At 38.1% G+C, this 22,860-nt stretch overlaps 1 protein-coding gene and 1 long non-coding RNA gene across 9 annotated transcripts in view; one reads left to right on the top strand and one right to left on the bottom strand.

Annotated features, from left to right (window-relative positions):
* The window catches only part of LOC147653654 (uncharacterized), a 31,205-nt gene extending 14,569 nt beyond the window's left edge, over window positions 1-16,636 (top strand). Inside the window, exon 3 of the long non-coding RNA XR_015285644.1 lies at window positions 14,047-16,636. This is a non-coding gene — a long non-coding RNA (uncharacterized LOC147653654). The remainder of the gene's footprint in view (window positions 1-14,046) is intronic.
* FGD4 (FYVE, RhoGEF and PH domain containing 4) overlaps window positions 1-22,860 on the bottom strand; it is a 105,265-nt gene that overhangs the window by 6,839 nt on the left and 75,566 nt on the right. For all 8 annotated transcript variants that reach the window (XM_086884880.1, XM_023937557.2, XM_086884881.1 and 5 more), the window contains 13 exons: window positions 22,287-22,776; window positions 16,658-16,747; window positions 14,531-14,676; window positions 11,035-11,191; window positions 9,795-9,933; window positions 8,782-8,840; window positions 8,010-8,156; window positions 6,594-6,766; window positions 4,400-4,430; window positions 4,131-4,226; window positions 3,601-3,726; window positions 1,446-1,586; window positions 160-300 (listed from right to left, as the gene is read on the bottom strand). In XM_086884880.1, coding sequence (XP_086741006.1) covers window positions 160-300; window positions 1,446-1,586; window positions 3,601-3,726; window positions 4,131-4,226; window positions 4,400-4,430; window positions 6,594-6,766; window positions 8,010-8,156; window positions 8,782-8,840; window positions 9,795-9,933; window positions 11,035-11,191; window positions 14,531-14,676; window positions 16,658-16,747; window positions 22,287-22,776 — 1,936 coding nt within the window. The remainder of the gene's footprint in view (window positions 1-159; window positions 301-1,445; window positions 1,587-3,600; window positions 3,727-4,130; window positions 4,227-4,399; window positions 4,431-6,593; window positions 6,767-8,009; window positions 8,157-8,781; window positions 8,841-9,794; window positions 9,934-11,034; window positions 11,192-14,530; window positions 14,677-16,657; window positions 16,748-22,286; window positions 22,777-22,860) is intronic.

Genomic DNA, 22,860 nt, shown 5'->3' with positions numbered 1-22,860 from the left:
ATTAAGAGCAGACAACTAATCCACCCATTACTTCTCATCTGCTGTACAATTTGGTGAAAACACTTGGATCTTTCCTCCATTCCCAAGCTATTTGCTGTCTGTTCCCCAAATACTGGTGACAATAATTACTAAAGTTTTTTCCGTTTCCCCTGTACTTACCTGTGGAGCACCGTACATGTAGAGCACAAGAGCCTCCTGTTTGGGTATGACACACCATGCTTTCTGCCAGGGCTTGGATTTCTCCATGTACTGAAGAAAGCTACATATGACACTATTTCCAGAGACTTCTGCAGATTCAATCTAGGAGGTAGTAGAAAGCATAAAAAGGAAAATAAACTTTCCTTCAATAAAGACTAAAACCAGAAAGAACAGAAAAGCAAGAAATTTATCACCATTCATATTGACTCTTGGATAGTATCTGCAAAAGAGCTTCAGAAATACTCAAGAAAGATCATGAAGGACTGGATTTATGAGGAGTATATATATATATATATATATATATTAAACACATACAACATGTATTCCCTTAACATGTGAAATCTGTTGCTTTTTTTCATCAGTAATTTTGGATTATAGACTTTTAAATCACTCCAATTTTCATTTTGCCACCACAGCCAGACTTTCTCTGTATCTGAGCATCTACAACAATGTCCAATTTCCTAAATAACACCATGTTAGGCACTGAAGTGCCACTAACTATCCAACATGACAACTTATCTACTTTGGCAGCCAAAATATTACGACAGAATCCAAAGCAAACAAACTTCTAGGAATAGCATAAGCATTCAAGCACTAATCCTAGAGAAAAGATTAGATTAATTGCTTAAAATCTGTAGACAGTGTAAAATGCTGCTCAAGTTAAATAGTGAACCTGAGATGATAAGAAAGAACACAAAATGATTATGTGTTAAAATTTCCATTGACCTTGACTTTTCAGGTGCCAAAAGCTGAGGGCAACCTGACAACTTAAAGGTCCATTTTATACACTGATCAAAACAGTATCTTACACTCAGACTCTGAAGGAAGAGCAAAATTCTCCCTCATTCTTCTCGTTTCCATCCCCAGTTCTTTCACTCTGGGTATGTATTTTCAAAAATCAAGTGGTAGCAGTGGGATTTGTTGCTATGAAAGCTTAAGAGCAGAGGAAGAAAACTGAAAATTTATAAGGGAAGGTTAAATTTTGTCAGAAGGAGCTGATGTAACTGAAAGAAGCAAACAAGTTTTAAGGTTTGTAATTCCCTTAAAAAATGTTAAGTTAAAAGAAACAAAGCAATTTTGCAAAGGTGAGTGCTGGAAACCAAAATTTATGGAATGGGATGAAATTGATCCACATACTTTTATTTCTCAAAGTGAAAATAAACTCTGCAAGAATACTATCATTTTTCACCTACAGCTGAATCAAAATGATTGCAACTATACATATATAGCATTTTTGAATGACATACCTCCAAAATGCCCTTCCTCTTCTTTTCTTCACTGTCCGTACAACCAATTATAACATGATAGCAATCCTTACAGACTTTGTTCAATTTATTGCCATCATATTCAAGATGTGCTTTGTAATCAGAACATTTCCAGCAAACCACCTTAGAAAAAAAAATTATAAAATTTAAGTATTTGTAGAAGCTTATTAAAATATAAATAAAAATTGGTATTATGCTATTTTGTAGTATATTTTTAATTACACAAAGCAAGAAAGATGTCTTTATAATATGTCAACAATAACTTACTTGAAAATAATGATTTTCCAAATTTGTGCCACTACTTCTTAACTAGAAGTGCTTCCTCCTATTTACCTGGTGTAAATTTTGTACTTTGCATAAAATTACATTAGGCTTTTAATTATATCTGTAGCTTACAGTTAGGTATAGAATCAGAATACAGCACAAGCCATGCTGGCAGTTTCTTTATATGGCAATCAGAAAGGTACATTTACCAACTGGTTTTCTATGTAACTAGAATGAGGTTATGATAATGAACAAAAACTACAGCTGAGATGACCTTTTAATGATAAAAGTCTGAAAAAAACAGAAATGACTACTTTTTTAACTTGCTAAGAAATATTAGCATGTTTAAATGTATATATACACACCTAGACATATAAAATCTACAGTTTTAAAATTGAGTCATAAATACACAGAATAAGTAAGTCAATATACACTGATTATCTCTGATTTTTCTTTTCAGTATACATGTAACTCAAATGCAAGAGAGATACCAAAGTTGTTTCATTAGAAATGTTTTTCCACAGAATTCTTTCACACGAAAAAAGGTGCCCTGAATAAAAAAAATGTGTAACTATTTCAAGAAAGAAAGGTAGATAAATGGACTTGAACCATTAATGCATCTGAACAAAACTTTATTGTGGACTAAGGATTTGTAGTACTAATCTGGATCACCACCTTCAGCTTGTAGCTCGAGACAATACTAGTTATGTATTCCAAATTAGTCACTTCTGGAAAGCCACCGTTGCTAGCCCAAATTGACTCCCATGGAAAAAATCTTTAGAAATTAAAGCATAAGAAGATGTGATAGAGCTATAATAAAGTGAAGTAGCTAGGGGTCTAAACAAAAAGGGAAATAAAAATGGAGGGTGTGGTTTCAACATTAACAGAATTTTCAGACAGAAAGATCTGGGTGAAAAACCCTTTATGACAACTGTAAAATCAATAATTTTAATTTAGAACTTCTGAAAAAAGTCTCTGGTGTCCTGCAAAGCACAAAAGCAGAGTTATGAATGCGGCAAGACCTCATACCACTAAGACCCTGTACCACAAATATTAAAAGCTGAGCTTGTACTACCATCTGGTGGAGACAGGCAGAGCTGCTGGGTGGCAAGAGAAGAAAGCACAGAGTGTTTGCTCTTCTTTTGATAACTTCTGAAAACTCATACTACCACTGTTTGAAGGTTGCTTGCAAGCTGCCTGTGCTACTGTAGCACCCCACACAGAAAGCAGCAGCAATACTCTCTCCCCACCCTCACACTCCCTCCTTCCCTGATGCTTCACACATGTTCCCACAGTTACACACTGAGCCCAGCTGGGAGCAGCTCCAAGTCAACCTAACGAAAAACTGCAGGGTTTTATGGTCTTTTGGTGGAGTCAGCCAGTGCTGCCTGAAATAATGCTGGATTACACCATCCTAATATGCTCTTGAAACTCTTCATATTAGTAGAGGTCTTTCAAAGCTAACTGTGTGTAGGGCCTTGGGACATTAAACACAAATATATGCTGCTTCTAATGAGTTCCAAATTCACCATGCCAGCTAAAGCAGGCAGAGGGCCCCTGGTGGTATGCAGAGCTGTTTCTTTCAGCTCCAAGTGCAGCAGCAGACTCCACAGCACTGGCACAGGGTTCCCAGGGAAGCCTTGGATGCCCCATCCCTGGAGGTGTTCCAGGCCAGGGTGGATGTGGCTCTGAGCAGCCTGGTCTGTTGGAAGGTGTCCCTGCCCGCAGCAGCAGGGTTGGGACTAGGTGATGTTTAAAGTCCCTTCCAACCCAAGACCTTCTATGATGACAAGGAGCCATGAGAAGTCAAGCAGGTGCTTGGAGACACTCCCAGGCCTGCTGAGCAGCTGCAGGCACTGGACTCTGCACTTACATGTCCACACGCTCGGCAGTGGTGCCTCCTCCTCGTCAGGGCATTGAAGGGCTCCTTGCATTTCATGCACATGGTGACTTCGTTGTCCCGGATCCACCTCGGTGCTCTCTTCCCAAGCTCAGCATTCTAAAGTGGGAGTGGGGGAAACAGGAGGAGGATAAAAGAATTTCAAAAGCTATTAAAAAGCTGCACAGTACTTGAAATAGGGAAAGGAATTATTCTCTTCCTCTGGAAAGGAAATTACAAAACATAGCTCAAGATGCATTTTGAAATCTATAAAAGAAATAACAAAGAACCCAGTCAAAAATCATGATGCATCACTGAAAGGGTGCTCTGTGTTTCAAGACAGAAAGAGGCTTGTTTACAAGATTTGGCATTATGAACATAAACAATTACCAGCAAGATGACTGCTTTATGATCACTGCTATAAGAATGATGAGCTTGAGAACAAAGTTTCTGCCAAACATTTTCCACTTATTGAAGAACACAATGGGTATTAAGAAGGTTACAAAGGAATAACAGCAGCTTACAGAGACTTCAACAGGCATGTCTTCATATTCTTTAGCAATAGCATTTCTGAAAGTTTCATTCCTCTGCTGAAAAGCTTCAATAGTACTCTGAAGTGCCTAAGGAAACAGGGGAGAAATTCCTCAGACATGGTAAAATAGAAAACAGAACTTTGCATTCTGACCAGTTATTGATCAGCAGAAAGAAGGTAGAGACAGTACACATGAATATTACTTTTCTGATTGCTTCAGTGACAAAGTATTTAGAAAATAAAGAATGTAGATGAATTTACCTTTATCCATTCTTCTTTATCCTGTTCAGAACTAAAAGAAATATTTGACACATTAGTTTGAGACTAGTTCAGGAAACATTGTTCCACTATCAACAACTTCTTGCAAAAGCCAAGTAACTGGGTAGTAATTCTCAAGAATTTAAACAATAGTAATTGTTAACTGTCCCACTTTAAAAAAAAAAAAACCAAAATCAACAAACAAAGCAATCCAAGAGACAAAAGTTACAAACATGAGAATTAGAGAATTAACACTTCAGTGTATGCGGCTCTCCAAAAGTGACCTCCTCCTTGGATAATGTGTTGGGAAAAAAACCCCCGCTGCACCATGTAATACCAGTCATACAAAATTTAAGTTTTCTGTGGATTGCTCTGAAGGATGCAAAAGAGAACCTTTATAACACCTCAATTAAAACAGCTCCCCACGTGTTGCTTTGCAGTATTAGCAGAACTTTGAAGCAAGCAGAATGCTAAACAACTCTTTGTTTTTCCCACCTACCATCTGCACATGAGGAAGAAGAAACCTGTCCAAGGAGCCAAAATCATTCTTCCTACCTGCTTACAGCAAAAACCAAAAGCTGAGCTATTGAGCATAGTACCTGATCAGCAACCTTCCAAAGAAATAATCCACTAGCTGTTTATAAACAGTTGAAATTGAAAATGTACTTCAATAGTAGTTTGAAAAATAAATATAAGCCTACTACTAAAGAATATGCCACAAGTAAATTAAAAATTATTTCAGTGCTAATACAAGCTCATGGATTAAGGACATTAAGGTATAGAGTACATACACTACTCACACATTAATGAAGATTTTTCTAATATAATTGAGTAAGAGCTTCGTGGCACTTATTCCTTCACAGTTTTGTATAGATTTAGTGTACTCTAACAATGATCACAAAGCAAAAGATAAAAATCTGTGCTTCCCTCACCTAAAATAAACTAATGCAATAAAGTTTCTCACACTGGTAATGTAGGAAAGCTAACAAAATAAGCTTGCTTTGTTGTATCAACTTTCTTCCAATTAAAACAGGCTTCAGAAATGGTATAGTAAGATGCCACCTTTCACCATTGAAATAGGTATATGGTGTAACAATTTACAAAATATTTAGCAGGATATCACACAGTAATTTACATAGGCAAAAAACATGTCCCAGAAATCTTGCAGATCTTAGTGGAAAGGGGTTTTTTGTGTCATTTTTTCAAAGTATATATTTAATTTGAAATTGAATGAAAGTGTAGGTAAATATCTATGTGCTATTACCTTTGCATATTCTCTGCTGTAAGTCTCATTAAATATTACAAGTTTTCCATAAAGAAAAGTCGCTTGCAAGCTCATTGGCTAGCAAGTTATAGTTTGCTCCCAAATTTGTGGGGACAATACAGAACTGTACACCATGGACATTTTCCTGCTTATTTAATCCTCACCTCTCTGCAATGAAATCTTGACTGCTAAGAATAGGACTTTTAAGCAGGCCCAAAAGGAGAAGAGGAGCATCTCACTTTATTTGAGTCTAGACAGGGATGATTTAGTCTAGGCAGAAAGGTAAGAGGAAAGTAACTCAGCAAAAGGAGGATGCAAAGACTAATAAATTGGAAAGCAAAAAAAGTGCCAGACAGAAGAGTGCACCTGGAGGAAAAGGACCCAAGAACTAAAAGGAGAGCTTGCCTTCCAGGAGGAGGTTGATTCTTGGGACTGGAAGAAAACAAGTAGATGGGAAGTGGTCTGAGGAACTGAGGAAAGCAGATGTCCACCTCCTGCTGCAGAAAACTCTCTTCTGTGGAGATAAACCCACTGGGAGGGAGAGCTTTGTTTGTTGGAGGTGCCCTGAGGTGAACACACTCGTTGGTACCAAGGCAGCTCAGATCCCAGAGGCACCAGTGATTAACACACCCAGGCTCCTGAAACACTTCAGTCAGACAGGCTGCCTTGGCATTGCTCTTGAATTCCCAGCCATCCCTTTCACAGCTATCTTGGGCATTCCTGAGAAGTTAGCCAATGTGCCATGCATCCTAGATGCATCTTCTACTCAGAGATATTCTTGGACTGACAATTCATGATTTTTTTGGCAGCCTAGGCTATTTTCAAAACACCAATATTAAGAAGAAATCCACTGCATCATTCTTCAGATCTGTTCATCCACTCTTTTGCGTGTATATATTTGATCTCAAGAACATGGCTATAAAGACTGCTTACCTTGCCTGCAGCTCCAGTGTCCGCTCTTTTCCAGACACTTGGAAAGTGTGTGGATATTCTTCATTATGAGTTTCTATAATCTTCATGCCATCTATGCCAACCCTGGTTCGAACAGAGAACTTGGATCCAACCAGGCTGAATTTGGGGACGCAGTAGAGCAACATATTGTTAAACTGGGGGGAAAAATAAACAGGAGGTTTTGCACTAAGGAAAACACAGATAAAGCCATAGTTTGTCCACTGAGAGCTGGACAATATCACAAAGCTAGACTTGGGTGAGAAAGCAGGTTCTTTTCTGATCAGCTGATACATGAGAAGACCAAAGCTCTAAAGCAAGACAACTTCTTTATTTCTTTGGGAATAGGATTCATGGACAGCTTCAGTGAATGTAAGAATAATTGTTCTGCATATGCAACAGTCTTTATAGTATTTATTATCAAACTATACTCAGACCAGATATTCTATGCCAATGTAAAGCCTTTCTAACCAAATACCTGTTGTTATACCCCAATTGTTCAAAACCTACTGTAAACTGTAGGACAAGGACTCTTCCCTTGTGTATATATGTGTATACATATATATATATATATATCCTGTACCAAAATAATTTTGTTTTGTACAAGTTGTAACTAATGTTATTTGAAGACATTATTTTTGTTTTCTCCAAGACAAAAGGACATTTCTTAGTTTTTATTCCCTGAAACCCTCCATATCACTGGGGGAAAACATAGTACATGAGCAGGAGAAAGATATATTCCTTTCTTAAATTAGAACTTTAAATAATGTTCCAATGTCTAAAGCCCCAGCCTAAAAGCACAGCTATTAAATCTGATATAAAGTGTTTAATTTTCTCCCTCTTTTCCCCTCTCATTTTTCTCAAAATTAATTATTAAAAAGAAAAACTCAGTTCAGTTGAATCCTATTTGATATTTGAAATCCTGACTAGACTATTGCCTAGTCTGTATCACAGACACAGCACATTTGAGCTTGTCACCTCTCATATGAAGGGAATATCATTTAGGTCAGCTGTCTAGCGCAGCTGAGTTTACTCTTCTATGATTTCTCCTTTTGTTTGAAGCACAGATCAGAAGGAGCTGTGCCACATCCTGTCACTACCCTTTATTAACCAGAAGAGAGGCCATGCCAGAGACCCCTGAGCAAAAATGTATTGGCAATTTTCAATGCATGGGAAGCAGCAAACCACACCAAACCTTTTCCGAGGGAGCTGTAAGGGAGCACAGCTGTTCTTTTTGAATCCCAGCAGAGAGAATGACCTGCCACGATAAAAAGCTCCCACAGAACCACAAGACTTACTGGGACCTCAACACACAATCTATCAGGGCAAAGATCCTAAGCTTTTACGTTTCAGTTTAATGAGAATTTCAGAGTTCTCATAATCAGCAGCCACCATACTCACCAGGAAAAGATACCGCTCTTGAGCAGACGTGTTGCGAGCAGCCAGTTTGAGGATCTGTCCTTCTTTTATCAGCTCATTTGAAGGGTTCACAATGTCTTCCTCTTCTCCCAGCATCTCGTATATCTCTAACAACTTCTTCAGGTTCTCCTTTACAGTGAAAATACAGTTAACAAACTGATTAATTGAAAGCACAGATCTTAATGGAGTTTAAATTAAATGATGGAGGCTGATATAAATCTGGAGACTGTCAGCTTTGGAAAACATATTTATAGCCAGTATGTGTGGTCTGACTGATTCATTTAGTTGATAAAGCAAGAAGTACTTTTAGAAATGTTATATCCTTGGCAATTTTTAAAATGCAGTTGTTTATACAGTCTGCATTAGTTCCTGCCCAAAACATCTCACATTTCAATTATGATCCTATCATCCCAGCCCAATCAGGCAGAGAAACAGTAACTTCTCTTTACAAACATTATCCTGCACTTACAGAAACAGATGAAACAAGGTTAAGAGTTTAGTGCAGTATCAGTGATTTGAGACATGAGAAGAACAAAGTCTGCCCCATTTTCCACTTGAGAGAATTTGTTGCAGTGACAGATTTTTGTCCATCATTTCCAGGAGCTGTATAAATACATCAAGTAGGAACAATCACTTTGACCCAAGAAACCAGTTCTTGCCATTTTAGGGAAGATTTGCAATTTGCTCCCCTAGCTTCACCAAATATTGAAATACAATATATTGAAAAGTGATCAGGAAAACAAGGATCATTTACCATCTTTCTTATTGCACTATTCGAGTGACTTGCTGCAGTGGATATAATTTCCAGGGATTCTAGACAGAAGAAAAAGAAAATAAGTAAAATCTAAAAGCTGCACTTTTATTTATTTACATACTACATAGTGGGGGGGAAAAGGTGGGGGCACAGGGGTAATTCTACAAAAATGTTTGTTGTTTTTACATAAATTACAAAGCGCATTAAATTTCTTCAGTTAGCAATAAAAAGAAAACAAGGTAAAGTGGAAGGCATAAAAAAGGCAGCTACCAAATAGAAATTACAATATGGAAAGACCAGAAGAGAATTATTGCAGATAACTGTAGCAGCTCAGCATTTAGAATTACATCTTTCTGTGACAAGAACAGTCATGGTTCTCTCCTTCCTTTTCTGAAAGTAGTTCAGAAAGTCAAACTATATTTTTTCAGTTGAAACAGCTCATCTTACAAGTCTTTACTGTAATGGTACTAAAAATGAAATATTTAGAAGAATCATCTGGCAAGTGATTTCGAACACTCCATGCAAATATCTTGAACTGTTCTTGTGCAAATACAAAGAGGAAGAAATTTAAAAGTGGGCTGTGCTTTTTCCCTGCAGAAGCTTAAAAATACAGTGAGTCTAACTTCACTTTTTTTACAAATAACAGTTGCAAAGTCCAAATGCACATAAAGAAAACCAAAATGCCAAACAAAAGAAACCAAACAAATAAATAAAAAAGCCACCAAAAGCCTTGATCATCTGCAAAGCAAACAAATCAAAACCTGTGTGCTATTCCAAAACCAAAGTAAAACTTATGTGCCCCAGGAGAATACTAAAGGCTTTATGGTTTTTACATTAACTTCAATTCAAACAGATTTTTTTTTTTGAAGGAATGCTATAATTCCACTGAAGAAATTTTATCGTTCTTTTAATGGGTAATTCTTTACTTGATCTTTCCTGAAGGTATCTTTTATTTACAGTATCCTCTTACTAATATCTTATTATAGCTCCTTTAATGGCCTGAAGATATTTACTTTCAGCATCTTTCCAGTCTAGGGAATCCTGAGGCAATTTCCTTAGGTAGTCCTTTAGAAGCATCTCGTAGCGTGGAATGCGTTGGACTGGTTCTAGCATGTGATGTTGCAATGTCAAATTTCCACACACTTTTTCCTTCTAAAAAATTGTAAACATATTTCAATGAAGCAGGCAAAAATGTCATTACGATACCATAAAATAAAAGTTATGGTTGATGAAACATAAACAATGTATTTTGAAATATGCATGATAGATCTTCTGAAAGAATACAAAACCATTTTACCAAAGCAGATAATCAGAAAATCTTCACAAAAAATAACAGTAAAAACTTTTCTAAGTATTTGACAATCTCACCAAAAAGTTTTACCAAAAAATACCTTTCAAACTCCAGTGTATTTTAAAATAGGCTTGTAATAACAGACAAGAGAAATACTTCTGAATTAGTAACAGTTCATGACAATATATTATAAAAAATTACTTAAATGGGCTACAAAGGTGTATTTTACCTATCTGAGGAGGGAATGCTTTCTTTGAGTTTCATTTACAATGTCAACTCCCTCAGGAGTGTCCCTACCTCATCTCTAAAGATGTATATTCATTTCCATAATCTTAGATGCAATTAGACTTTAAAAACAAAAATTACATTAAAACATACATAGTTTTCTTCCCTGGCTTACAACCACAAGAGTCCATAGAGCACTAAAATTTAAGTAGAAATACTTCATCCTATTTCTAAGTGCTCAGACTGCATCAGGACACACACCTGCCAGTTCCCAGAGACACCCCCAGGGAGCACCAGAGGGAGTGGAACGAGCCTTTGGGAAAGACTGGCATCCCTGGGCTCCTCAGCTTTCTGTGCTCAGCACTACTGTGAGCAAACACAACACTAATGGATGCAGTGCAGGGATCTAGAGTTGCACTGCCTTTTCACTTTATCCTAAAATGACAGTGTTTAAAACTTCTGGTGTTTAAAACAAAGTGCACTATTTTTTTGGTCTTCAGATGTTTCAGCCTTTACAATTTGCTCCTCTGTTTTGCAGGAGAAAAATCAAGATTTTTGTGGGTGGGCTGTGCACATATGCAGGAAGGAGAAGTGAAAAACACAGTGTGAAGTGGACAAATACAACTACCTTAATTCTAAGGGATTTGGTATTTCATTTTCTCTTTAATCCTTTATTCATCCACAAACCTATGTATTCTTATATATAACTTGAGGATCTACATTGTTCTCCCCATTACCTGAATGTCTTGAATAATGAATTTGAACTGAGGTGACCGTTCAGTCCACGTTTTCACCAATTCCATCGCATTATCGAAATTCTTCACGTACTCGCCGTACATCTTGAGGAAAGGAGCCAACTTCTGCAAAATATCTCCAATCCTAGGGGTGGTAGTCCTGCAAAGCAAGAGGGTGGAATCTCAGAGCAAACAGGAAAGAAAAAAAGTCACACAAGGTTATAAAAGGTTTCAAGTGTTTAACAGAGAATCCTCCTGTTTGGGATTGCCTCATCATGGAGTTCCAACGTAAGCATTAAATCTGAATTCACACAGAAAGAGTGTTTGTATCCCTTTTGATGATGTGTAAGCACCACAGGTCATGCAGAGGACTAAAATAAGAAAAGCTAGAAATTGAAGACATGAAAGACTACAAAACATGGCCCAATTTATTTCATCTGCACTTCTCTAAAACTACATCAACTTCTTTTGACCATAATTTAACCCTTAAAATACCTAACCTGTGTTTTGGTTTGAGGGCTAAACCCATTCTGTACAGCTCCCATTCTGTGCCTTGTATAAACATGGGTATTAACATTTTTTTAAAAGAAATTACTATTTATCTAAGGAAACATATGAAAGAAAAATAACCCCTTGGACTCCAGTCTTTTGTGAGAACCTTCCCATATTTTTCCCAATTCCTGATGGTGTCTTCAGATAAAACAAATAGTAAAGTAATGGATGGAGAAGCTGAGAGAAGCTGCACTCCCAAGGCACACAAAAAAAGTGGAGCAGCACACAGGCATCTCCAAGGACTACAATAGGAAACACATTTCATGTCTCATTTCCAGGGACAGACTCAGAAACTCAGTATCACAGTATGGATTTCTGAAAGTCTGAAATCAATGTTCTCATAGCGGTCTAAAGTGAAAAAATCTACCGCAATTACTTCTACAGCCCACTCCAACATACCACTTCCCTGAGAGAAAAGCTGTGCAGAACAGAAAAGTTATGCTTGAATAGTGAATATTGCAGGACTGTCAAAAACAGGTCCAGCTCCAGCTGCCTCTGCAGGGCAGAGAGTTCCTGTGTAACACCTGGGAGAGGAGTGGGCTGCTGCTGGGGCTGGAAATGAGGAGACAACACAGGGTGGGAAGCTGGTCTCTGAAATCATGTGGTGTTCTTCTGTTATTCCCAAGTATCTGCTACTGGTCACCCTAGGATACAGGAGACTCAGGGTATTGTATCTAATTATTTTGCTTGATAGTCTAGTGAAAGGTATCCCTGCCCATGGAAGGGGAGTTGGAATTAGATGTTCTTTAAGTTCTGTTCTAAGCCAAACCATTCAGTGATTCTATGCCATGGGATCACTGTTATGCTCTGTTATGCTCTCTTACACAATTTTCATGGGAAATATATTGCAACAATGCTGTTTCCAGTGTTTTCAAGCCATATGTTGTAAGAGATACTCAGCTCCAGCTGTTACTCAACTCATTCAAAATGCAGCTACCAGACAATTTCACTTTCACTTGATAAAGTTTAGATTCACACTGCCTTTTCTTCCAAAAAAAGAAGAATTTGCTTTTGATCTGCTTTCCCAGTTACAAAATCACAAATTTTTATTCCAAATTTTCAATTTAAATCACAACTCAAGGGAAGAGTGTTGGGAATTTTTATCCAGCTTTTTTGCTGGAAGATAAAGAATAATAGAAGCACATAAAGCTACCCAAAGAACACGCTTAATTTCTTGTGTCTAATGAGAGGAACTGCTGAGAAGACTGTATCAGAAGACTGGCAGAAGCTATTGTGCCAGACAATTTCAGAGACCTGTGATGGGGAGAGAAAATTACCCCAGATTTTTCTTTCAGCGATGATCAGAAAAAGCTGCCTTCAACTGCACCCTTTTTTCTAACTCATCCCAAAAGCACAAAGCTTCAAGGGCATTTAAACAGCCTGTCTCAGGTACAGCACAAAGGTTGTTTTCAGGCAATGTGGAAAAGATAATATTCTTGTGATGCAATTTATGAGCTCTGCACCAAAAGTCAAAGCTTATCTGCATATGCACTTTTCAACCTTTGAAGCTATATAATTATACACACAATAGTAGAGAGCAGTTAAGCATTTTGCATATATGTAAAACAAGGCAACCTATATTCTGTGCTCCATGAAGTGTCTAAAGCAGAATTTTAAGATTATGTTGTGAATTTCATTTCAAATTACACAGCACTGACAAAATGTGGTGTGAACTGTTTGTTCAAACATCTAAACTCCACTTCTCATGAACATGCACTCTAGTGTAGTCCAGACTTCTAATTAATTCATACTTCCAATCAGATTTCTTCAACTTTTGTTAAAAGAAATGGGTAGGTTTTACCTACTCAAGTCATTCTGCAGGGAACTTAAAGTGTAAGCTTTCCTATATTTCACAATGCTTACATTTTATTTTTTTCCATTCATTATAGACTACACAGGGGTACCATGTGTTTGTGCATGGTAAGTATTCTATTTTGAAGAATCATCATTTAAAGGGGAATCATCTTACAGAGTCAGAAGATGTATAGCTGCTGTCTGAAGCACCACCTGTATGGTCTAATTTATTCATATATATCACAGAAAAGCAATTTTTCTCATTTTTGGTGGTTTTTTTGGTTTTTGTTTTACAATAAAGGAGTTATGTGGTAGTGTAACTGGAAATTATGTATGCACAAACATTTGAATTCCTCATAACAAATTCTAGATAACATAGAGTATAGGAGCCAAACAAGTGCTAAGGTGAAATAACTAGAAGAAACTGTATTTGTAATTTCTTTTTAAATGAGGTTATCCTTTTTCCCGAAGAGGGCAGGGAAGCAGCAATGGTTTGAGACTTTTTCTTTCTTTTCAAATACATAGAAGAGACCAAAAATGCATGGCTATGTTTTAATATGTCCAGAATCATACACACACACACACCAAGGCAGGATAAAGATACTGCAGCTGTACATGATTATTACAGAGTACATTTACACCTATTCTATCCTTGCTGACTCCAAACAGAGGTCAAGAAATGCTATGGGGGAAATGGTCCTGAAATACATCGGAGATGGATTTTCATTTCAAACAGAAAACTAAAATATATAAGAAGAAGAAGGTGTCCCACCTTATTATGAAAAGCAGTAACAACAAAGGTAACTTTACTTCAGCATTATCATAAACCACATACATGTTATTTACCTCAGCACTGTATTCTGTGCAATGAATTCACCAGGTAGCACATAATTCGAGCCTGAACCCCTAATTTAGCAAAACATTTGATCATGAGTAATCTCACTGGCTTCAATGAGATCCATGTCCTTTATTTTGAGCAAATGATGCAAGTCGTCTGCTGAGTCAGATCCTGAGGAAGAGCAGATGTTCTCTTACTCACAGTGGTTCTGGGGCCTGGAGAGCTTAATTTGAAGATACTTTCCCTACCTCAACCCTGCAAGAGTTTCTACAGACACAGTTTTAGGATTATATTAGCCAGTGAATTGCCTCTTACCATTCTTGCATTCGTTTTTCAAGTTCCGGAAGTAAGAATTTACTGTGGAAGGCGTTTATTGATGAAATGTTAGAAAATATTTTATTAATCACTTCAGGTGGAAATGAACCTCTGTTGGCTTCCTCAAGGAGTTTGGAATAGAATACCTGCAATACAGAAAAAGAGCCCCAAACCTGTCAACCTATCATATTTAACCAACGGAAGACCAACTATCCACCCCTCCTGCTCCAGCTGAGGCAAGATTAATATTTCAATAGTAAACAGTAGTGATGAACTGATTCATTGCCTTTCCCTCACTGGAAATGAAAAGTTTCTCCTCCCCTTACACCCCACTTTGGTTCTCGTAAGCCAGGAGAGCGCTGCAGGCAGGGCTGACATAAGGAGAGCCAAACTGAAGCAGTGCCATTTTGGATCAGCTCCAGACATCCTGTCTGTTTTAACAGCTAGATCATCTCAGCTTTCCCAGTCTTCCAGTAGTATTTTCCACTCTCCTGTTCTTTGCAATTAGCATGATGTCTGATTACCATTAGCCCCACCACTTTCCTTGAATGCTGTACCCCCTTATCCTTTTGAAATCAAAGTAGTGGGCAGACTATGAGTGGTCCTCACATATCATTTAAAGAACAGAAGGGACCCACTTCTGAGTGGACTATGTTCTCTTTCAAAAATAAATATAGTGTTTCTCCTTCAGTGGGCTCAACCTGACTAGGTGCAGCTACAAAATGAGCATCTGTTAATGTGCACATCACCAAAAAAACAGTGCTTTTGGAGAACTATTTTGGAGAACTATTGTCCCTCTGCAGCTCTCTCTCATGCCTGAACAGATTGCACCTCCCTGGAGAGGGCTTCACAGGTCTGGGTAAGGACTTGAAAAAGAAGATAAGAGTCTAAAGATAGGAACTTTGATCACCCCAAATCAGACAGCAGAAATGTTTTAAAAGGGAAAAAGCCATATACTGCCACATATACTCCAAAACACAGCCAGGTTGCTGCACTGCCGACAGGACAGTTAGTTACTCTGAAGACCATAAAGATTATACAACTTTTTAACCAAATTTAGAAATATAACAGTCCCTTCCCAGTCTTCTTCCTATCATGAGCAGCAGTTGAGCAGCTGTGTTTGAAACTCATTTTTCAGAATTCTCTCCAGCTAATACCTGGAAACATAGCAGTAATGCACTTATGAAGACATCAAGGAAGACAATTGTACATTACCCATCACAAAAACCTATGAAGGAAGCAAACATTTTTTTTTTCTTTTTAAACTTCTCTAAATCACTTTTTTTCCTGCAATACTTTTGCTATTAAAAGTCACCATATATCCATTACAATGTGGGTGTGCTGTGTAAATCCACTTTCACGAGGACAATTACTTAGATCCCACCAAGCAGCCCGAACAATTATTGTATCAGTTGAGACTTTTTACTTTTCATCAACTCTTTGTACAGAACTTCTGATTTGAGAAATTTAAACTGTAGAGTCTGAGAAAAATATCCTGTACTAAGGCAACACAAAGCTAGAGGTATCCAGGTAAAATGGAGATGTGTTACGTGGAAAGTAAACAAGACTTAGACAGAAAAATCCTCAAGTGCAGACTTTTAAATTTAAGAAATATCAGCTAGAGCCTACAAAGCATGAGAGTCCAACACTTCCGTTGAAGGAACAGTCACTTCTGTTTCTAAATATTTAATGGGATAATAGAGAATATACTTTTTAGTATGGGCAACTTCTAGGCTCTTTGGGACTAAAGTAAAATTCCGATTGGGTGGTTCAAATTAGAAGGATTTAGTAATTTTCTAATGAGTGGGTGATTGCAGCATTCACTGGAAGGCAAGACATGGTTATCCATGCTCCTTGCTGGCTACCAGCACGATTTCTTATAGCGACCTCTCCACACAATGAGCATATTGCATTAATAGCCACAAAATTCTAATACTCATTTAAAAATGTAGCATTATTAAAATAGAAGCAAAGGCAAAGCCATGTGGCAACAGAAAATAACTGGCTGGAAAATCAGCAAAATGTGAAAAACATGCCACATCTCATGTAATTTATACCCATGCTTATGCATAGCCATTTGAGTGAATTCAAGGCAACACAATAAAAGCAAATTTGAGAAAAATGTACCCCATCTAGGAGGTCAAGCCGGCTAACGTAGGCCTTTTCTGTTTGCAGAAGTTCATTGGCAATTTTGTGACGTTTCTGCTCGTCTGTCTCCTGGAGGAAAATAAGAGCAGCTCTTAGGATACCAAAGAAAACATAATTTAATAATAATAATAAATAAATTTTGAAAATGCTTATGACTACTTTATAGTCCAAAATTGAAATACAAGTTTTACATTTAGTAATAAACACCAACTTTGACAAATACATGATTTCCCGCAGTTTAATCAACACAAACAAAAGTCAGGGAATGTTAAAAACCAGTCGAATTGTGGAGCAAAATTCAAAGCCTAAAAGATTTAGTATTTTCCAGTTTGTACAGGGATCTTTGCCAAAGCAGCAACTCCCTACTCAACAGATCTGCTCACATCCTGGTAATCACGTACCACTGACCTTTCAGAGCTGGAAGAACTGATTTGCAGAGTAAGAGGGAACAGATGGGAGCACTCCGTGCTCACCCCCGCCCCATTTCAGAAGTTATTTGAACTGCATGTTCTTTGCCCAACAAAATTATAGAAAAATGTGGTACAAAATGTTTTATGTTCATCAATACATTCATTACTGAATAATTGTTGACTGCAATTAGAGGACTCCTTCATTAAGTCTTTATGGAAGTAATTTTTGCATTTTAAGGGAAGTTTTCATTTTAAAATCTTTCATTCCACAGAATATATTTCTGATTCTTCTGCTGAATAGAAACTTAAAACATTCACTCAATTTTCAGTATTATTATAAATTTCAATATTATTATAAACTAAATATGTTATGATACATAATTATAAATTGCTGGGCAAAATTACTCCAAAACAAACAATGAAAGGACAGCCTTGTACAGTATCAAAACAGTAGGGAAATGCCTCAGGCTTACAAGTGTCAGGCTCAACAAACTGACACTTCCATTACAAGATTCCTTCTCCAGATCTAGTGATAGTCTGTTCACATCTAACGACATCAGTCTTCCTGAAATAAATGACAGTATTATCACAGTGCTTATGGGAAACTGGTAATTGCTAGACAAACCATAAAAATTCTTCATAAAAAAAACAGAGGGTTTGAGAGAGTGATTTCTGATTTCAAACTGCACACTGCTTCCCACAAAAGTATAATAAACATTTGCAAGTACCTTTACAAAAATTGTGTGAAGAATACAGAATATTAAAGTACAGTCTTATATTTAAGGGAGTTCAGTGCATTTTCCCCCGTTTTAGTATTCAATAAGTACTCAAAATTTCAACGTATTTCAGTTCTAATCTGCAGTGCTCACAGTTGCGCTGCTACATGGCAAACCTCCTCCCTAAAAGCAGGCTTTCAATAGTGACTTCAAAGCTGTTCATTAAATCTGTTTAAATCAGCATAACAACCACAGTAACCTACAGAATAGTGTTTTAAGTGCTGTCAAGAGACATTGCAGGGAGCTGGAGGATTAGCTATTACAGCTACAGCTTGCTGCTTAGTGCAGCCATTTACAAAAGATCTCACATGTGGACTTGAGGCACAAAACCATGGAGGTTACTGGTTCCTCAGTAATTTTATTTTATTTTATTTTTTTTCTCACCCCAGAGCTCCACTTGCTCCCTGAAGCAGTGCTATAGAAGCAATCCATAGTTTTTAGAAGATTACTTGAACTAATTAAGAGAGGGAAAATCATGCATAACAAACAACAAAAAAAATCACATAAAATGAGCTGAGCCCAGATTTCCAATCCTCTCAGTATCAACCTTACACATCTTCTTAATTCTTGAAGCTGCATCTCCTTTCTACATCAATTGCACGACCTGACAGAGGGATCTTCTGTGTGGGGGAAAAATGCACATCACGGATGAGTTATATTTTAATCACTGCGGCATGTTCTTATTCCAGCATAAGAACACCCACCTACAAGGTTAGATCAGTGCAAAAATAACAGAAAACTCTACTACTGCTTTTCTTTCAGCACGTCCTCAGGGGGGAAGCAGGGGGTGTTGCTGAGGGGAAGGCAACTTCAGGGAACAATAATTTCAAGGAACATTTCAAACGACGGTCCATAATGCATGGCAACTCAATATATAAAACCAAGCAGAAATTGCTAGTGTGCTGTGTGGAGAACATTTACATTTACATTACACAAGTACGTGATTTCAGCTGCAGACCAAAATATCAGGCGTGTGAGAGACCAAGGGTTGCATCAGCAGGGACTGCAAACCTGAATCTCTATTCCACTGCTTACAGTAAACGTTTCAGCTGGATCTAGTTCTTTAGCAAAAAGCTGCTCATCCTTAGAATAATTATATCATTGTGGATGCTTAAGAAATTATAATATGTAATTTTGAACACTGAAATTAAGAAGAGGTGTGAAAAACGCTGGTGAAAGTATGAACTTTCTTATTATCATCCAAACCAAACAGGAGCCATCTCCTGTCAAGAAAACTGTATCTGCCAACAGTGATGTGTATGATTCACTCTTACTCAGGCATAGCCCTTGCCCTGAGGGCTTTGAAGGAATATATTAAACAACACAGACAGGGTGAGAGAAATAGAGTATGAACAAATATAATTTCAGTTACACTGTGCTTGTTTCTTGCACAGCAACCAAGAAAGCGGAAAGATCCTGGTATCCCTAAAGAAGAGACTGTTCACAAGAAGATTTATGTATTTGTATTGCATTTATGTATTTATATATCTATATCTTATGCTGAATATACACAGCTTTGTTCCAGTTACTGTTCCTAAAGAAGACCAAAAAATGTAGAATCAAGAATATCTCAAGTCTTTCAACAGTAAAACATTTCTTGGCAGAGAATTAACTTTGCAAAACCAAAAATTTTACCCTGATTAAACTGAAAAATCACCTTACATTTTGAAATCCAGTATCTCCCACTGGTTTTGCATCTGAAACATCAGAGCCCCAAACACTATCATCAAATGAAGGACTTTATTAAAGATGTTCAGTGGATTCTTCCCCATCTGTGGTATGCAGGCAGTCTATACCCCTGTTTTTTACCAGTCTCACAGCAAACTCTGACACATTTGTCCTCCTGTCTTCAGTTAGCTGTAGCAGCAGATTCTCCACAAGATGTTATTCAGGAAGTTAATTGATTGAGATGTTCTTGTACTTATTCAGCCTCCGCAGTTTAGACAAACCAATTTTTATGACAGGAGGTGTTTCTGCTGCAAGGCAGGAAACTTTTCACTTTCAATTGTCTTTTTGTTTGTTATGATTGTGTTTCATTACTTTCAAACTAATTCAGTAAATAAGAGTAATAAAGGATACTCTGCTCTGGTTGTTTGGCGAAGTTGTTTCAGATTGCTGTCAAATTTAATAAATTTTGCTCAACTTTTTCCAGAACCTGCAATAATCGGTCTTTAGTCAGATCTACTAGTGGTAAGTGAGGGGAGAATAATTGTAAGAGCAACACTAATTCAAAACAAGCCTTCTTTTCCAAGTCTAAAAAGTAATTTCTTCACTGGCATTGCACCAGTACCCAATTTAATTCACCCCTTCCAGCTGGGGATTTAGGATTACTTCTACTGTACATATACACATTTACAGAGAGAGAGAGCACCATTTTCTGCTCTTCCCTGGACTAAGGAAGATGGTATGCAAGAGACAAGATACTTTACATCAGCATCAAAATACTTAGATCAGACTCAGAGTTTGACTAAGTTTGACTATGATTCACACGCATCTGCTCCTTTTGCTTTTATTCAATTGTACTTACATTTTTAATCAAAAGGGCAGGAGAGTGCTGTTATCCTGTGCAGTACAACTTCAACTGGACTGCATCCCAGTTTTAATATTCTATAATATTCTATAATGACTAAGTAGGCATTTAGAAAAATCACAGATTGTCTAATGCTCTTACTTCTTACCAGTGTGTGCCTGAACACAGAAACAGCTTAAAGCTCCACCAGAACTCTCCTGTTTCTCATCATCCTTCTCCTAATCCAGACAGCAGGGCAGCAGCTATTTAGACCACCAAAGGGCTGATTTCCATCTCCAGGTTGCATTAATCCAAACAAAAACAGTGTTTGATTCTGTAAAGGGTGGTAGACACGCTTCTTAACCTCACTAGACTAAAGGGGAAGTCCTTGCTGCACAAGGTATCTCAGGAAGGGCTGCTGTGAGCCAGTTTGGTTTTACAGATTCAGTTCTGCACCAGTGCAAGCTGCAAAGTCATCCTGCATGGGTTTGCTTTGGTTTTGTACCCTTCAAGCACCAGTGAACAATATACATCTAGTTACAGTCACATTACACCTCACAAGCTGACTCATTGTCAATATAAGACAGATCACACGTGCTGGTCCCAGCAGCTCTAAGACAGATTTTAATGAGATTGCTGCCATTAGTGTTTGCCCAGTTCCTTCCTGAACTTTAAAACAGAACTGCTTTCCTTTTCAGCTTTTTCCTGAAAATGCTGCCAGCACCTTACTGCGTGACTTGGATTCAAGCTTAGCATCATTGCCTGCTGAGAATTCAGCACTTTACAGGCATAAAGAGGGGAAACAGGCATTACCCAAAAGGAGACAGAAACACTATGACAGGTGTGGCAGATCAAAAGTGCCTTGGCTTATGTTTAGGTGGGGAACATAACATTCATTTATAACTGGGAAAAAAACCAATCCCTAAAAAAAAAAAACCCACCCAACCCATCACTTTCTCATCATGACCAAGGACATTTCATCCTATAATACATGAGAATTTGAGAGCTACCTTTGCCACTCACAGAATTTACCTCCAGGCACATGTGTATGTGACCCCCAGCTATCCAAACTCAAGGCTGCACTCAGTTCAGTTCACCACTGAACTGGTGCACACCTGACCAGCAGCAAGGAGCTTTTCCAACATCAGCTCTTTGGCTCTATGGTGAAGAGGAAAGCTGGGAGGGTCTGCCAAGCTCCCCCTGCCAAACAGGGGATGGCTGGACCAGAACTGTTAATCACATTTACTGCTTTTGTACAAGGAGGAGAGCTGCAAAAGTAAACTTTTACAAGTGAAAAATACGCACCATTCTTCAGCAATTAATTTCCCAAGACAGATTTCCTTCCACCCACTTACTTCGCTAAGCATTTAAAACCTCCCTTACAAGGGAGCTCAAATTCATCATGGTTTAAGTTCTCCTTGCTAAAAAGTCATATATTTAGTATACCCTGCACTTTGCATCTATCTGATCACTAGCAGACTGCCACTGCCTTTCCAGCTTTGACTTGACAACTATATCCAAGTTAGGGATTCACACAACACTTCTGCCTGAAGCTCTGTCGTTACAGTTTACCACACATGGCATTCTATTTCATATACACCACTAACATGTGTCTCTTGTAGGCTGGCACAGCTGAAGCATGGTGCTAAACAGGCACACACACTTGAGTTTCACTTTTTATAAACTTCAGATAACTAATGGGAAAGAGCCAAGGGGATGAGGAGAAGAGCAAAGGAGGGGAGAGTGTGGGAAAAGGCAAGCAAAATTTTTTTTTTTGTATTTTTTCAGAGGGAAAATAACCAAAATATTTTCAATTTCTCACCTGATCCTGTAAGCTTATTTTTGTAAATAAAAACCTAGAGAAAATACAAAAAGCAGCAATAAATCAGGAATGAAACCATTTCTCTCTTTACCTTTGTTTCTACAGGTTGATCTTGTTTACTGCTTTCCTCAGCTGGTTCTTCCTTGACATCAGTGTTAATTTCTAGAGTTTCACTTTCGGATGGGAGCAGCGTGTCGCTGCTCGGAGTCCTGTGGCAGCTGTTGAGCACCTGTTCCTCGCAGGCAGCCACACTTTGCAATGACTCTCTGCGAGCGCTTTCTCCTTCCCCGTTGACCAAGCTGCCGTCCATGGCATCATCTGGGAGCGGGGTGGACACGGCCGAGCCGCGGTCCGGCAATCGCCGGTCCTCGTCTTCCAGCTGGTCTTGTGCTACGACGACGCCGTTGGCCGTGGGCAGCTGTGCAACCTGAGTTTTGTCAGTGTCACTGTTTCCCTGTTTCTGTAGTGAGTGCTGGGAGGGGAGTTTTGGCTGAGGTGATGGTGTGGACCCATATCTTCCTTGAGATTTAGTCACGTGGAGAACAGAGGAATCTTTCTTCAAATCACTAGGATTCAGGGAGCTAAAAACATCAAGCAAACAAAACATTGATGAGAGAGGAGTTAAACATGGAGTTATATTAAACCCTGGGATGGGAAATAGGAGA

The sequence above is a fragment of the Cyanistes caeruleus genome, chromosome 4 (assembly GCF_971803275.1).
Source record: "Cyanistes caeruleus chromosome 4, bCyaCae1.hap1.1, whole genome shotgun sequence".
Classification (NCBI taxonomy): Eukaryota; Metazoa; Chordata; class Aves; order Passeriformes; family Paridae; genus Cyanistes; species Cyanistes caeruleus.
Note: the sequence above shows the minus strand (reverse complement) of the source record. Positions and strands in the feature narration are given on the sequence as shown.